This window comes from Papaver somniferum, chromosome 2, assembly GCF_003573695.1.
Source record: "Papaver somniferum cultivar HN1 chromosome 2, ASM357369v1, whole genome shotgun sequence".
Classification (NCBI taxonomy): domain Eukaryota; kingdom Viridiplantae; phylum Streptophyta; class Magnoliopsida; order Ranunculales; family Papaveraceae; genus Papaver; species Papaver somniferum.
In genome coordinates, this window is record NC_039359.1 from 215,859,451 (window position 1) to 215,877,565 (window position 18,115).

Here is an 18,115-nt window from a genome sequence, read left to right on the forward strand (position 1 = left end):
TAATGAAGAGTAAACATGGGCAAACGAGTTAAGGTATACAGAAATGCAACATTAGCCTCTAAATATTGGAGAGTAAACATGGGCAAAACGAGGTATACAAAAATGCAACATTAGCCAACGTAGACAACTTGTAAACATTTCAAATAAAAAGACAAGCAGTAAACCATAATATCCAACTACCTAAGCGTCGACGAAAAGATCGATCTCGGTTTTGGCAAAAGACTACATAACCTAGGCCTTACCTATCAATGTAGAAAGACGATCAATATCCTGAGTTCCAATTTGTGTCTCCCATAGTGACGACACCCATATTATTGCGTTATTGAAAAAATGTTAATTGCGGATCTATGTAGTGATGGTTTCATCTGTCAGCCACGCTATAAAGACTATAAAGCTTAGTAGGAGTGTAACTACGGAAAATCCATAGTTACACCCGAACTTGTATTCTCTTGTTCCATACTCATTTCAACTTCATACCATACAACAACTTCTAGATTTAAACATCTTTTGAACACTAAATGATGATATGAAGTGCTAAAATATAAAAAAAACACACAAATTTTACATGGTTCGATCTTTGAATAGATCTATATCCATGAATTTTCTATGATTAATTGATTTACAAGATGAGACTCCATTAATAAGTTTTTGAAGCTCTTCTAGATCTAGTTTTGGGGAAGAAGATGAACTTAGAGAAAATGAAATCTGATCCTTTTCTCTCTCTTAGATATTTTCTTAAGCATTAGAGAGTAGAAATGAATTTACAAAAATGTCTTTTACTTACGAATTAAGGAAGCTAAGCTAAGATAGTATGTTGATTATCCTAGGAATGTTATATTACTTCGGCCTTTATTTGGCGCCACATGTCGAGTATGGTACTTTCGTATCTACAAGGAGAAAATACCTCTTCTTCTTCTTTGGAGTTCGTTTCCAAGATCATTTGTGATTTAAGAACTAGCGTGAGCAACAGCAGGTCATTCACTTTATCACATAAAAGTTTAAATGAGTTGTATTCAGTAGGATGTATTATCGCGACCGTTCATTAAGTTCGCTAGTTTTAAAAGTTCAGCAGCGCTTATGGGGTTGATTGAGCTTCAACCTTGGAAAATTTAGCTAGCATGCTACGTTGTAAATATGATTATTTACCTACGTATCTGGGGTTACTTCTAGTAGATCTAAAGCTTTGGAACTAAAAACAGTAAGATGGATATAATTAGTCCATAATCAATAAAATTTAGCATATTCGTTTACAATATTTTCTTCTCTATGAATCTAATAGAAAACTCATATCGTCATCCATAATCAATGAAAACCGTCAATATTGATGGCCGGATTTTAAATCATGGTCAATTGTATTCAGATTAAATATTTCTGTAATCCCCATCCTATTCAATTTTGCAAATAAAGAAGTGACATTAATATGCACTGCTACTTTGAAAATATCAGCTGCCTAACTACAATTAATATTTATTCATGGAAAACTTCTGTGAAGATATCAGCTGCCTAACTACAAATCTACAATTAATATTTATTAATGGAAAACTTCTAGATATACTTGAATTAGCATTTTTGTTAATCAAGTGTATACAGTATATACAAGGTTACACGCATACTGTACAAGGATTCACCTCTCAGATCACTGTTAACTTTTTGTCTCTCACCATCCAAGTTACATGCATGTTCAGCTCCTGCATTCATATACAGACAGCACATAACCTTGGCCTTCAGCTTTGCAACATAATAAAAAAAAAAAGTTAAAAGTCATATAGCTAAACCGGTACAATCATGTGCACTACAGCTTAGCAACAGCCTTCAAGATACCTATCTGCCGCTTCCAAGGGGACAACCAAAATCCAGAACCACTTTATAAGTGGAACATAGGGAGTATTAGACACATAAATTTATCGCCAGAACATAGGGCATTCCTAAGTGATTGTACGATATAAGTCTCACACAGTAACCATTGTCACAACCATGTTATTACTGCCGCTACAAAATCCATATTAGTATTAGTAATTAGTTTACCCTTCCTTCAAAACCTTGCTCCGCCCCTTCATGCAGATGGCATGGTGAAATTAAGATCGAAACTCGGATTTGATTTTCGGGGTTTTGGTTGTAAAAGATCAAACCCTGTTCTACTTCATTAAGGCTAGACACTTGTCGAGGGTATAATGGCTGACAAGTTCTGCCCGACTTTGTTGAACTTGTTTTAAAAAAATAATATTTGTTGAAGATTTTGGGACCATATCCACATCCATAATCAATCAGAAAACGATATTCCATTGACGATATTTTCTTCTGAATGATATTATCCATAAGTTTTTTCCATGTACGTTACCTCGTTCTTGTCGTGTTCTTTGAACATTTAACTATAAATTCCTGCATCCAACATAAGAAGAAAACACACAATTTCAAGAACCTAAAAAAAAGAGAGAAAAATTCTCACTTGGCTTTCTTTTTAAAAAGGCAGTTCATATCTCCTTCACTTAGCAATGGCATCCGGTAAGAACTCACTCTATGTTCTATTCATGGCTTTGGTCCTCATGGCTGTAGTAAGTGAATTGGCAAGTGCAAGTTCGCTAAGAGTGTACCGTTTACAAGGTTGCAGTGGCGAAACTCAAACGTATAGTAGATGTGGATGCACAAACCTTTTGTATATGGGTGGTTATCAATTTACTTACACTGGTCAAACTGCTAGGATGTATAACACAGGGAATTGTCTAGGTTCAGGCGTTTTTACTCTCACCGGCAATGCCCGTATGTGCAGCCCCATCGGATGGAGGAGTATTAACATCCAATGTTAAGTAAATTCAATCGCAGATGTCTATACTATGGAATTGGCATTATCTATGCAAGTATGCTTATCTATATCATTACGTGCTTCCTAATTAAAAGTCTTATTATGTAAGTTATAAATAAATCGGGGTATGACCCGAGCTTTAACGATAAACGCTGGGTGTTGTTATTGCAGACTGTTGTTTTCTCAATGTATTCGATGTTTGTCTTATAATAACTATACGTATCTTTTATATATATATATTTGATGTTGGGTTTATATTTTTATTTTGTAATATGGGTTCAGCATTTTTCACTCATAATTCTCACCTAATATAATATGGTAACTCCGCTTTCATGTTGAGTTATTGATGTAGGTAGAGAAACTTGACCAAGATAAATGGAATAGCCTAAGGCGCTAGATATACATATTACTGACCGCACCCACGGGTCATGGGTGACTACTTCTGAAAAAATATTAATTTTGCGCGGGCTAGTTTATTCTTGTCAATATCTTTTCCTACTCGAAACAGATATTGCAAATAGTCTCCAATACTGCATCGCCCTTGTTACCGTTATGTCAGAAAAAGTGGAGTTATGATCAAAATCTGGTAGCCACGCTAAGATGACTAACGTGATCAAAATATTCATGACTATACGAACAGATGATTTGGGAGAACATGCAATACCTTTAGCCATTGGAAGCAACAATATCACAATTCCGTGGGCTTATAGATTCTACTTCGTGAAGTCTCAAATAATGCGTCGCCCTTGTTATTCTTGTACAACAAAAAGTGGGTTTCTGATCAAAATCTGGTAGCTACACTAAGATCACTAACATGAATGAAGATCCCTTATTCTTCACCAAGTGCTAACACATTTATCAAAAGCTGCAAACATCAAACAAAAAACAAAACAAAAAAAGTGATCGAACAAATGTATAAGCAATATCACGTGAATCCACGAGTCTTTCCTCTTCAGCAAGTGCTGGCCAAGATTTAACACCCATTACAGGAACTTCACTGCCATCTTTGGTCGTCAAATAATCACAACACTATTCAAACCTGCTCCATATCCATCAATCGCAGGGCTTTTACATGGTGGAAGAAATTGATTTAAATGATACACTTGGAACATACAATGATGACTGCTTTGTAGGAAAATTAGTTGTGGGAAGTAATGTAAAAGAAAGCAGTGGGGATAGACTATAGAGAATAGATTGTCAGAATTAGGGGAAAAGGTACAATCCACCTATCGAAGTTGAATGAATTGTTTACTGTAAATTAGAGAAAGTGCGGATGGCTGAAAGACGAAGATATTATACGTTGGTTGTTACCTACCACCCGTACAATGCAGTGTAAGACTTTCTTCTAAGAATCCAATATGAATGTAGACGATAACCTAATTACAGAATATTAGATTTTTTTCATGTAGAAAAAAGAAATAAATTTGCAACTAATGAGTTAAAGCATACAAATTAAACTCATCCATGAATGAAAACACGCATAACTCTTGACTATTCAATGCATTACACATCTCAATATCTTATTTGTTTGACCCAAAGATTCTTTCACAACCATAAGAGAAGTGAACTATGATTTTTAATTGAATCAACATCAAACTTAAACAATACATTAATGAAAATGCATGATGTGACATCAATGAAAATGCATGATGATGTGAAGGAGAAATAACGATGGTATATAAAGATTTTCCTTGAAGCGGCATGACCAAAGATGCACTAAAGGAAGCCCTTGGAGATGTTGTACGTATTGCTACATGTATGATATGCCTTATTCTTCTTTTGAATCATCTTTCTTCCTCGTTTCCTTTTTCTCCTCTTCGTCAACCTTACCATTATCCTATATAAATGACACCAGAAACCCCAAATTCAGAACTCAAAACAAATCAAGAACCGGAAACATTACCAACAATATATGAGACATGAAATATCTGTATAAAAGTAGTTGAAAACCTGAAACTTAATAGGCCAGCGGTTCGCAAATAATTTAGTTTTAACATACAGAATGGTTGTAACTTCAACAATGTCATGGAAGTTCTTACCTTAAATCTCCAATTCCATGCCACCGAGATTTAGCGTCGCCTTCACCCTCCTCCGGATCCTGGTATTTCTTTTGGTTAGGTCCATGACGATCAAAAGTATGGTTTAAAAAAAAAAGGAATTAGACATCTGACAGGCCATAAGGGGGATTTTCTCACATTTAAATTGGCGATCAACTGATGATGTTCAATAAAGGACTAAGGAATTTGGGCCACCGTTAAAACTAAAGCAGAAAAGAGTAAAAAAGATAAGTGTCTTTCTGTGTGCAAACATTACCTTCGATTGGTTGACAGAGAAAATTTGCAGGGGAAATTGGTTGGACTCCGTCTGATATGTAGTATGTTACTATGTAACACTCATGTTTCTGTTGGATATGGGTCAGGTCGGTGATGGAGTTTTTTTAGATAACTCTCACCAAACTTAGTCGGTGGACCAAAGATTGGGATAAACCCAATTTTAGTCGGTTATGAGTTAGGATTAGGATTAAGAGTTTTATGATAACTCTTAATTAGTTTATTTGATCCTAAATTCTAGGAACTTTGTGGACAAGTTATGAAACCCTAGTTTTGTAGGCTAAGTAATGTACCTATATAAATAGCCTAGTAGAGAACCTAGAAAATTACACCAAAAAATTCTTCTTTCTCTCTTAGGATTTATATGTTTTCTCCCAAACGATAATATATAAATCTCTGGTTTTTCCCGAGGATTCAACCTCGTTAAATTCTTGTCTCTTTTATCTTCTTTAGTTTGTGTTCTTTGCAATATTTGGAGTACCATTGTGTAGCTGTGCAAATCGCTTCCGCAGGGTTTTAGCGCAACAATTGGCATCAAGAGCTCGGGTTAGGTTCTTGGAATTTTCGGTATTCATAATATTGCAGCGGGAGTATTTTTTTCTGAAGTCGTTTGAGGTAATTTTGATCTCAAAGTTTAGTTTTTTATATATATTTGGTTGTTTGTGAACAATGGTTGACGGGAAAGATCCAGTTGATCCGAAAGATCCTTTAGGAGAACATTCGGAGGCCACAAGTAAAGATAAAGAAACAAAAGAATAAATACTGCATTCTCATAGATCACAACTGAAGGTTGAAAAGTTCACCGGAACCAATAAATTTGGTTTATGGAGAACAGACGTAATGGATGCTCTTGTTCATCTTGACCTAGAAGAAGCTCTAGAAGGTCGTCCAGCGGAGATGTCTGACAAGCAGTGGAACAAGATGAATAAATTATGTCTGGGTTCGATTCGTGGGTGTTTAGCAACATCAGTAAGAGTTAATTATCAGCACGAGACTTCAGCTAAGGATCTCTGGGAAAAGCTAGAGAAGGAGTACCTTGTGAAGAACGTGGCTAATAGGATACATCTTAAGAGAAATTCGTATCGCTATAACATGAAGAAAGTTGCAACTCTAACAGAGCACCTGGATTCATATAATAAACTTCTTGCTGAGTTAGTTAACTATGATGAGAAGATCAACGACGAGGAACAAGCTTTGTGTCTGATAAACTCTCTTCCTGAAAGGTATGAACCCGTGATTAAGGCTTTAATGCATGGCAAGGATAAGATGACATACGCTGAGGTTACTACAGCATTGCATAGTGAGGATTTCAGGAAGATGGACCGTGAAGACCTGTTAAGTGAAGCTAACAGTGACTTGCTTCTTGCAAGAGGTCGTTCAACAGAGAGGAGAACGAATAATGGTGATCGTGGCAAAGTGAAAGGGCGTTCAAAGTCAAGAGCGCGTCTGCAGAAGGATGAATGTGCATGGTGTCATGACTTTGGCCATTGGTCTAAAGATTGTAACAAGCGTAAAGATAGAGAAGTAGATAACAACAAGACCGAGGTGAACATTGCTAAGGCAAGTGATGATTCAGATGTAGCTTCAGATTTCTCACTGACTGTAACACCATCAGCTTGTATCGTAACTGACGGTACATGGGTACTAGATTCTGGTGCTACTTATCACATATGTCCTCATCGGGACTGGTTCTCAAGCTTCGAGAAGTTTGATGGAGAAGTACGTATGGGGAATAATCATACCTGCAGGGTGATCGGGATTGGTAGTGTTCGAATCAAGATGCATGATGGTATGGTTCGGGAACTGAAGGAAGTAAGGTTCGTACCTGCTGTGAAGAAGAATCTGATTTCGCTCGGAACTTTGGAAGCTAAGGGCTACAAGTTAGTCGCTGAAAATGGCATTCTAAAGATAATCTCTGGATCGTTGGTAATCATGAAGGGCACAAGGCATCATAACTTGTACTACTTAACTGGGAGTACAGTAACAGGAGATGTGTCAATTTCTGAACACATCGAGACTGCAGCGATGGAGACCACGAAGTTATGGCATATGCGACTTGCACATCCAGGTGATAAGTCGTTACACTCTTTAATTGTCAAGATTTATTGAAAGGTGTATTGCCTGCAAATTAGAGTTTTGTGAACATTGTGTGAAAGAAAACAAGAACAAGCTTTGGCACAGCAATCCACAACACTAGTGGAGTTCTTGATTATGTTCACTCAGATGTTTGGGGTCCCTCCAAGAATGCATCATTGGGAGGGAAACATTGGTTCGTGTCTTTCATTGATGACTATTCTAGGCGAGTATGGGTGTACACCATGAGGCATAAGGATGAAGTCCTAGAAGTCTTTGTGAGGTGGAAAAAGGCAACTGAGACTCAAACTGGCAGAAAGATCAAGGTACTACGTTCGGACAATGGTGGAGAGTACAAAAGTGATCCATTCTTGCAAGTATGTCAGGATGAGGGAATACAGAGGCATTTCACAGTTAAGAAGACACCGCAACAAAATGGGGTAGCTGAACGCATGAATCGTACTTTGCTGGAGAAGGTACGATGTATCTATCTAATGCTGGATTAGGTAAAGCGTTTTGGGCTGAGGCAGTTACATATGCGTGCTTCCTCATTAATAGGTTGCCATCAGCTGCATTAGAAGGTAAAACTCCGATGGAGAAGTGGTATGGTAAACCAGCTTATGACTATGACTCAATTCATATCTTTGGTTGCCCTGCTTGGTATCATGTTAGTGAAAACAAGCTTGATAGCCGTGTGTTAAAGGCATCTTTATGGGTGTGAAGAAAGTGAAAGGGTTCAAAATTTGGAATCCAGTAGAGAAGAAGATAGTCATGAGTAGAGATGTTACATTTGATGAAGCGTCTATGGTAAAGTCTTGGGGTTCTCAGCAGGTGGAGAACAGAAGCACCAATACTAGTGAGCCTTTGCAGCAGGTGGAGATTGATGCAACTCCACTAATTCCAGCTAAGTATGTATCTGTTACGACTACTTCGGAAGGCGTGACGTCTACAAGGGAGGTAACTACTGAAGTTCCAAATGATAGTGACGATGTTTATGAAGAGGAACATGAAGCAGTGGAAGATACAGAAGCTACGGTCACTGAGACCATAGCAACCAGCAAACCGAGAAGATCAATCAGGAAACCTGGTTGGATGAATGATTTTATAGCTTATGCATTACCAGTTGTTGAAGAAGGTATTCCTAATACCTATTTTGAAGCTATACACAGTGTAGAGCATCAAGAATGGGAAGCTGCTATGCAGGATGAGATGGAGTCTCTTTACAAGAATGGCACATGGATTCTTACGAAGCTTCCGAACGGTAAGAAGGCCATTGGGTGCAAATGGGTATATGCTAAGAAAGAAGGATCTCAGATGAATCAAGTACGCTACAAGGCAAGGTTAGTTGCAAAAGGTTATGCCCAAAAGGAAGGGATTGACTACAATGAGGTGTTCTCTCCAGTTGTGAAACACTCATCAATCCGAATTTTGTTGGCCTTGGTAGCACAGTATGATTTAGACCTAGTTCAGCTAGATGTGAAGACGGCGTTCTTACATGGTGATCTAGAAGAGGAGATTTATATGACTCAGCCGAGTGGGTTCAAAGTTGCTGGAAGAGAAGATTGTGTATGCAAGCTGAAGAAATCGTTGTATGGGCTGAAACAGTCTCCAAGACAGTGGTATAAGCGATTTGATCAGTTTATGATTGGCCAGACATACACAAGAAGTCACTATGACCATTGTGTATACTTCAAGAAGCTACGTGATGGGTCTTTCATATATTTCTCTTGTATGTCGATGATATGCTGATAGCATCGAATAACAAGAAAGAGATTGATAATTTGAAGCAAAAATTGTCAACTGAGTTCGAGATGAAAGATCTGGGAGAAGCTAAGAAGATTCTTGGCATGGAGATTCAACGTGACAGAAAGAAGGGTAAAGTTTGTTTGTCTCAAAAGGCATACTTGAAGAAAGTGTTACAGAAATTTGGTATCTGCGAAGGAACTAAATCTGTAAGTACTCCCCTTGGTCCTCATTTTAAGTTGAGTTCTGATATGTCTCCCACTACTGAAGAAGAGCGTGAGTATATGGCCCAAGTCCCATATGCTAGTGTTTGGTAGCTTGATGTATGCGATGGTATGTACAAGGCCGGATATTTCACATGGAGTAAGTATGATCAGCCGTTATATGCAAATCCTGGTAAAGGACATTGGCAAGCTGTGAAATGGATTTTGAGGTATCTTTATGGTACTGTTGATGTTGGCTTGGAGTTTGTGAAGGAAGATGGGAACAATCAGCTGTGTGTTGGTTATGTGGATTCTGACTATGCTGGTGATTTGGACAAGAGGCGTTCAACTACAGGGTATGTATTTACCTTGGCTGGAGCACCGGTTAGTTGGAGATCGATTTTGCAGTCTACTGTGGCTCTCTCAACTACTGAAGCGGAGTATATGGCAGTGACTGAAGCATTTAAGGAGGCTATATGGTTACAGGGTTTGCTAGATGACTTGGGTGTTGTGCAGGAACAACTGCCTGTGCATTGTGATAGTCTTAGTGCAATTTACTTGGCTAAGAATCAAGTGCATCATGCCAGAACCAAACATATAGATGTTCGATTTCACTTTGTTAGAGAAATTCTGGAAGAAGAAGACATTCTACTTGTGAAGATCGATACCAAAGACAATCCAGCTGATATGTTAACGAAAGTAGTATCTGGGGTCAAGTTTCGTCATTGCTCGAAATTGATCCACATTCTTTCGGTTTGGTGAGACCTTTTGGGGTAGAGGTTCTTAGGAACCTGGTGGAGGCCTTCTAGAAAGGCCATTGAGTGAATTACGGTCGTTTTGATTCCTTGCAGAGGATACGTAGGCATCCTATGGCGCAATCGACGTTGGAAGACGAAGGTGATTTTGTTATTGATCGTCTCATGCATGAATGCATGATCCGAGATGGAGAATTGCTGGATATGGGTCAGGTCGGTGATGGAGGTTTTTTAGATAACTCTCACCAAACTTAGTCGGTGGACCAAAGATTGGGATAAACCCAATTTTAGTTGGTTATGAGTTAGGATTAGGATTAAGAGTTTTATGATAACTCTTAATTGGTTTACTTGATCCTAAATTCTAGGAACTTTGTGGACAAGTTATGAAACCCTAGTCTTGTAGGCTAAGTAATGTACCTATATAAATAGCCTAGTAGAGAACCTACAAAATTACACCAAAAAATTCTTCTTTCTCTCTTAGGGTTTATATGTTTTCTCCCAAACGATAATATATAAATCTCTTGTTTTTCCCGAGGATTCAACCTCGTTAAATTCTTGTCTCTTTTATCTTCTTTAGTTTGTGTTCTTTGCAATATTTGGAGTACCATTGTGTAGCTGTGGAAATCCCTTCCGCAGGGTTTTAGCGCAACATTTTCTCCGTGGGATATTCACTCCAGTGATCCAATTATGTGATCCTCAAACGGATGATGCTTTTAGCAACGTAATGTAAAGTGCCAAATTATGAAACACGTTTTGAAACTGTTCAGAAATAGATCTCAAGTCGCGAAGCTATAATATTCTAATAGTTACAAAAAAACGAACTTATGGAATTTCGTGAAGCACTTCATGTTCAACCCTCATGAACTTTTTACGAACATTAAATCAACAATGAGATTTATCATCCGATAGAGAAAAAATTCACTTCCAACCCTCATGAACTTTTTACGAACACTAAATCAACAATCAGATATATGAGCAGTAAGTCAACAACCAAATTGTACAGATAAAACTGGCGTCGAATCGGCCGACTGTGCTACATATATAAGTTACTGACCGATAAATTGCAACCTTTCAAGAAAACCTCTTCAGAACTAAGAGAACGGATTCTTAGGATGTGTCTTCTTTATAGAACGATTTGAAAGGTCGTTCCTTTTCGATTCTTCTGGATCTCCTCAAATCTACTACGGTGACAACACATCGGACAAGAAAAATGAAATATGTTATGAGGCCGACACGTCAACATAAACATTCTCCTTTTATTGAGTTTATTTAAGTTAGTTTGGTAGTTTAAAAAGGACTCAAAATGCATAGCCATATTTGTATGTGGTTATTGTATATTTCGGGAAGGATTAAGTGATACAAATATTTATAGAAGTATCTGATAGCCTTTTGCTTCAAAAACCCAGTGACTCTAAGTTGCGGACTGTGTATTCAGATATAGATTGAAACAGTCAGGCAGTGAGGAACTTAGCTTAAACAAGTAGAGTAATATGCCTTTTGTATTTACAAAGAAAAAAAGTTTGTGGTTTGGAATCGTAGCTATTTATATCGACGGTATGGACATGATGGAAACTCTTGTTGAAATAAGAGATTTTACAGGATATATGAAATCTAAAATTTGAGATGAAAAATCTTGGGTAAACTCTGTTAGAGCACTGCTCGGTCGAACTCGCATGCGTTGTTATCTCAAGCATGTTTGTCAATGTTAGTGATCAAAACTATAAGTCTTGATTTCTAGCCTATTTATAGATGTCTCGGACTAGGACATAGTTTGTGTAGTTGAGCTTAGAATTTACGCCCCTTATCATTTGAAGACGAAGAACTACTAAGGAGAGTTTGTGGAACTTCATCGACAAAAGGTATGTGGAGACTTAAACTCATCTATCACTTGGAAAGTCTATTTCTACTATATCTCCTATATTGAGACATAAGTCGTGTTACGATATAGTTTTCTCTATACACATTTGAGATTTCGAGCTGAGTATATCTCGCTTACATATTTCTCGAAATATGTTTCGGTAAGCTTTCGCTTCGACCAAGTTCATCCTATATCATGAGAAAATTTCCAAGTAACATCTTACATGGTTTGTGTGATACAATCATTTGGTGTAAGACTTGGAATGTTTCGATAATGATTATTTCAATATCTTGAAAATTGCTTTGATGCTGATAGTGTGTGAAAACGGCTATTGTCATTATAGAAGAATGTTTCAATGATTGAAATAAAGAGTTTAGAATCGTGTAACCTTTTTTGGATGTAAGCATATATAGTGTGTTCGCACATTAGTGTATAAATCCATAAACTGGGAGCCAAGTGTATGCATATGTGTGTATATGAAATTGGTGAAGGAGACAGGACTGGCGGAAGTTTTCGAACCGAAAAATTCTGATGAGTTTCAGAATTGACAAACTCTTAACTATTCATCTTAAGTATTCGTACCCGTACGCATACTGGTGGAAGTTCTCGAACCGAAAATTTCTTCTGAGTTTGGAAACTAAAACAAACTCAAATCCGGTTACTTAAGTACGCATACCCGTACGCATACTTAAGTGGTTACCTTTCTAAAATCGGTTGTACATGAACCTAAAACATTTATCAATAAGGAATGCAATCTTTGAAAACCGTGGCTATAATGTTCATGTATCGATTCGAGTGAATCAAACCGATTTTGCTTCAATTGTGTTCATGTATAAATCCATGAGAATATATCAACTGAACAACTCTTTAACTAGTTTCATTTGAGTCATTTGAACTAGTTATGGTTAAGATGAATAAGGTTGATATGAGAGTAATCATATGGCTAGCCTCGGTTAACTATTTGTGAACCAACGTGGTGTACACGTTTAGGTACGGTTACATAAACCTAAATGAGGGTACATTTCATTTGTGTGTAACAAGCTAAGTTCGATCTAAAGGTTGAAAGATATTTGCTTGGTTGAATAAGGTTTTTCATCTAACGGTGATTATTGAATGCTTTGTTACCAAGGTAACTTGGATTGAAAACCCTGATTTGAAAACTATATACATGAGAAGTCTAGCAACTGGGAAACCTAATACCCATACCTCTTGTGTGTTACTATTTGCATAACTAGAGTCGATTCTCCTTTGACCTTAGGTTTCTTCTCGAGACCCTGTAGATTAACGACTTGAAGACTTCATTGGGATTGTGAAGCAGACCCAACTATTATCTTTGTAGTTGCGTGATCTGATCTTGCTATTTCTATCGTGATTGAGTGCAATTGTAAAATTGGCTTGAAATTTATATCCCTGATAGGCAAGATAGAAAAGTAATCACAAACACCTTCGTCTCATCGTTTATGATTCCACAATAACTTGTTGTGCAAGTCGATTAAGTTTATTGTGAGGTGATTGATAATACTAGGTTGTTCTTCAGGAATATAAGTCCGGTTTATCAATTGGTTCCTGTTCACCTTGATTTATCAAAAGACGGACCAAAAACTCTTGGGTATTTCTGTGGGAGACAGATTTATTCAATCCTATAGAATTTTTTGTGTGAGACAGATTTGTTTATCAAGTCTTCGACTTTGGGTCGTAGCAACTCTTGGTTGTGGGTGAGATCAGCTAAGGGAATCAAGTGTGTAGTATCCTGTTGGGATCAGAGACGTAAGGAGCGCAACTGTACCTTGAATAAGTGTGAGATTGATTAGGGTTCAACTACAGTCCAGTCCGAAGTTAATTGGTAGTAGGCTAGTGTTTTTCTGTAGCGGCTTAAGACATTGTGGTGTTCAATCTGGACTAGGTCCCGAGGGTTTTCTGCATTTGCGGTTTCCTCATTAACAAAATTCTGGTGTCTGTGTTATTTCTTTTCCGCATTATATTTTTTTATATAATTGAAATATCACAGGTTGTGCGTTAAGATCAATCAATTAGAATATTCAACCTTGGGTTGTTGATTTACATTGATTGACACTTGAACATTGGTCTTTGATACCGTTCAAGTTACTCCTCTTAGATTCAATCGGGGTCGCAAATTTCTATTTGCTGATTGCAGATTAAATTAAGAGTTAGAGATATTAAACTCTTTGATATACTTTATTCTAGATTGAGTCCGACTGTCTAGTTGATTCTCTCGAAAGTGTATTGGAGTAAGTCCTCTCAGATTGCCAAACGAATTGTTTGGTGTGGTTGTTAGACCCCCCGCATTTTCAATTGGTATCAGATAAGGCAAACACGTTAAAGACCTTACAAGTCTGTGTTTGTAGCGATCTGATACAGACAGAGGTGTTATCTCTATAAACGTACCACCAGTCTTGAAATGGCTCAAATTACTTGTGGTGGAAAATTGCTATGTGTGCCTTCCTTCAAGCGCGTATTTTTCAATCATGGGTTTATGTAGTTAATGGCTATGATGCTCCCGTTGTGGCAGTAGGGAACGCAACCATTCCAAAGAACATTGGCACATATAACGCTGCTGATATACTTGCTGCAAAACAAAACTCCGATGATTTGAATGCCATCATACATGCCATTACCCTAGATCTTCAGAACCATGTGACTACGTGTACTCGGTCTAAAGATGCTTGGGATATCTTACAAACCGTATTCGAAGGAAATACCAATGAAAAGGAAGCTAGGCTTCAAAACCTTAATTTCGATTGGGAAAACCTTCGTATGACAGATGTAGATTCATTTGATGAGTTTAATCACAAAGTGTGTGAAATTGTTAATGTATCTTTTGCATTGGGTGAGACTATTCCTGAAAAGGACATTGTGATGAAAATTCTCAGATCAATGCCATCTAGATACGATTCTAAGAAGCATGTCATCTGAAAAAGCGGGGGTCTAACAACACCACCCAATATTTTGATTAGCAATCTGTATGGACTAACTCCGAATACTTTGCTAGATAATCAACTAGACAGTCTGACTCAATCTAGGTAAAAGTATCTCAAGGAGTTAATATCTCTCTCTTGATTTGATTTTTACTCAAGCTAAAAACAATAGCGAGTCTTTATCAAATACAAGGAATACTTGGACGGTACCAAAGACCAATGTCCAAGGATCAATCAATATCAATCAACAACCAAAGGTTGGATTTCCAATTGATGATCACGAACGCACAACCTGTATTATTTCAATTATATAAAATATAATGTGGAAAAGAAATAACACAGACACCAGAAATTTTGTTAACGAGGAAACCGCAAATGCAGAAAAACCCCGAGAGCTAGTCCAGATTGAATACACACTGTATTAAGCCGCTACAGACACTAGCCTACTGCAAACTAACTTCAGACTGGACTGTAGTTGAATCCCAATCAGTCTCCCACCGATCCAAGGTACAGTTGTACTCCTATGCCTCTGATCTCAGCAGGATACTGCGTACTTGATTCCCTTAGCTGATCTCACCCACAACCAAGAGTTGTTGTAACCCAAAATCACAGACTTGATAATAAACAAATCTGTCTCACACAGAAAAGTCTATAAGAGGATAAATATGTCTCCCATAGATAACCCCTAGGTTTTGTTCCGTCTTTAGATATGAAATCAAGGTAACATGAACCAATTGATAATCCGGTCTTATATTCCCGAAGAAAATCCTAGATTAATTAATCACCTCTCTACAATCCTTCCTGACTTCACAAGCAGATTGTCGAGGAATCACAAACAGTGAGACGAAGATGTTTGTGACTTCTTTATCTTTCCTATCAGAGAACTCTCACGATCTCAAGTCAATCAATCGATTGTACTCGTACGACAGAAGATGCAAGATCAAATCACACAACTACGATAAAGTAGTATAGGTCTGGCTTCACAATCCCAATGAAGTTTTTAAGTCGTTAACCTGATTTTAGAGAAGAAAATCAAAGGTTAATGGAGATCGACTCTAGCGGGCGCACTAGTAGCACACGGACGTGTGGGGATTAGTTTTGCACAATGCTAGATGTCTCCTTTATATAGCCTTCAAATCAGGGTTTTTCCTTAGTTACAAAGCAATCCATATTCACCACAAGATGAAATCCTGATTTAGATTCAAGCTAATATTTATCAACCGTTAGATCGAAAACTTATCTTGTCACACACACTCGGGTAGACGTTTACTGGGTTCGTGAAAACCATGCCCAAACGTGTACGTGTATGTTAGTTCAACATAGTAACCCAAAAGGTTAACCATATGAGCATTTCATATTAACCTTGTTCCTCTTCACCATAACTAGTTCAATTGACCCAAATGAACTAGTTAAAGAGTTTCTCAATTGCTATGAGATCTTATGTAACTACACAAGACACAATTAAAACAAAGATGATTCGATTCGATTGAATCGTCTTATGAACATTATAGCCACGGTTTGCATAAAACATTCCTTAGTAATTTAATGTTTTATGTTCATAGCACATCTTTAGATCATAACTTCTTAAGTTCACAAACAAGTTCGCGGACTTAAGTTAGTCGGTTGAGTTTTCCAAACTCAGCAGAAATTATCGGAAAGAGAAATTCCGCTAGTTCGCGGACTTAGCACACAAACGAGTTTTATAAAATCCCAGCGGAAATTCTCGGTCGAGAACTTTCGTCATTTCGCGGACTGAGTCTGTGAACTAGGTTCGCGGACTTGGCAAGCCAATTCCACAATCCTCCCGATTTCTCTTGATCAACAAAGTTCGAGAACTTCGGTTCAAGGAATACATGGTTATGTAATCTAAACTCTCATTTCAATCATTGAGACATTGTCAGAGGACGCTATATAGTCGTTGTTCACAGACCGATTCACGTCAGAGCAATACTTAAAGTGATTGAAACTTTTCATGACTTTTTTCACTAGGTGAAGATAAACTTGATCAAAGAGAAACGCTTTACCAACACACGATTTCGAGATAAAAGATAAGCAATGAATGCTCAGCTCGAAATTTCTAATGTGTATGATCTATTCTATATAGCATACGACTTTTGTCTCATAAGAAGGAGGAGATAAAAGAGATAGAATTTTGAGTGATAGATAAGTTCAAGACTCCACATACCTTTTTGTTGATGAAGTTCCACGGTTCCTTGTATAGATCTTCGTTGTTGTATGATGAATCGCCATGAAGTCCTTGAGCTCAACTACACTTTTCTATCCTAGTCCAAGACTTAGCTATGTAGGCTAGAAATCAAGACTTATAGTTTTGATCACTAACATTGACAAACATGCTTGAGATAGCAACGCATGCGAGGTTGACCGAGCTATGCTCTAACATCATCGTTGAGGGAAATAACCTTGATACTCTTGTGGGAAAAATTAAATTACTTGATCTTGATCAGAATACAGTCAGAATTTCTGCGTTCAATAATGTGACCATTCCAAGTGAAGCCTCTAACTTGTCATTGGTTGATGAATGTTGTTCTAATCATATTGATTCTAATAAATCACCGATGGAACAAAAGATCAAGGATATGGTAAAGAAAAGCAAAAGATCCGAGAGATCGTCTTTTCCCTCTATTGCTTCTGATGATTCAAGTCAAGAAAAATCTGAGGGTCACAACGTCTTACATACTACTGTAGTGTGTACAGAAAGTTCAGCCTTCTCGACAGAAGTTTCATGTAATTCAAACTCCAACTTGGAATGCGAATCAGAGACTGAGATCCTAGAATTTCTGAATAAGTCTAAAAAATTCACCAGGAAAATATTCAACTGAAAGATCTGTTGAATAAACTTGAGTCATCACTACAGGTGAAATCTCTTGAGATTGACTGTCTTAATGATGAATTTACCAGAACCCTATTTCTAAAAGAAAAGGAGATCAATTCCCTCAAGTGTGACCTGCAAAGGTTGTCAGGAAGCTCAGACAAAATTTCAGCAATATTATTTGGTCAAAAGGCTTTCGGAAACACATAAGGTTTAGGGTTCAAAGGTAAGACTGTAAGCACAACAAACTCGGTTGTTCCAACCGGTTTTGGATCAATCAAAGTTGAGCGTTGTGATAAACAAGTATCATCTCTACAAAGAAAATCTTCTTTACTCTTCTTTTTTTGTGGAAGTACAAGTCATGTCCAGAGTACGTGTTGGAGATTCAAGAGTAACTGTAAAAGAATTACCAAACTTCAAGATGACATGCAAGAGATGAACCTGACTATAGAAAAGCAGTCAGAGACGCCTAGGTACAAGAAGAAATCCAAAAGAATCAGAGGTAGACGAGGTAAGTCTGTTTACTCAACAAACCTTGAAGTGTCACCCGGTGACACAAGATGTGAAACACTTTGTTCACTATATTA

The 18,115-nt window shown here is 37.5% G+C and overlaps 1 protein-coding gene and 1 long non-coding RNA gene across 3 annotated transcripts; one reads left to right on the plus strand and one right to left on the minus strand.

Moving 5' to 3' along the window:
* Positions 1–2,492: 2,492 nt before the first annotated feature.
* LOC113352847 (antimicrobial peptide 1-like) lies at positions 2,493–2,804 on the plus strand. The gene has a single exon (XM_026596611.1). The coding sequence runs from the start codon at positions 2,493–2,495 to the stop codon at positions 2,802–2,804; it is 312 nt and encodes a 103-aa protein (XP_026452396.1).
* Positions 2,805–4,194: 1,390 nt separating this feature from the next.
* On the minus strand, positions 4,195–5,141 carry LOC113354541. Of its 2 annotated transcripts, none has more exons than XR_003361937.1 (3): positions 5,114–5,141; positions 4,840–4,898; positions 4,195–4,637 (listed from the first exon to the last, which is right to left on the minus strand). It is a non-coding gene; the product is annotated as an uncharacterized LOC113354541 (long non-coding RNA). The 2 variants fall into 2 exon arrangements; XR_003361938.1 differs by having other exon boundaries at positions 4,996–5,118.
* Between the last annotated feature and the right edge of the window lie 12,974 nt (positions 5,142–18,115).

Coding starts and splice junctions, on each gene's coding strand:
- LOC113352847 (XM_026596611.1), top strand. CDS start 2,493: ATGGCATCCGGTAAGAACTCACTCTATGTTCTATTCATGGCTTTGGTC.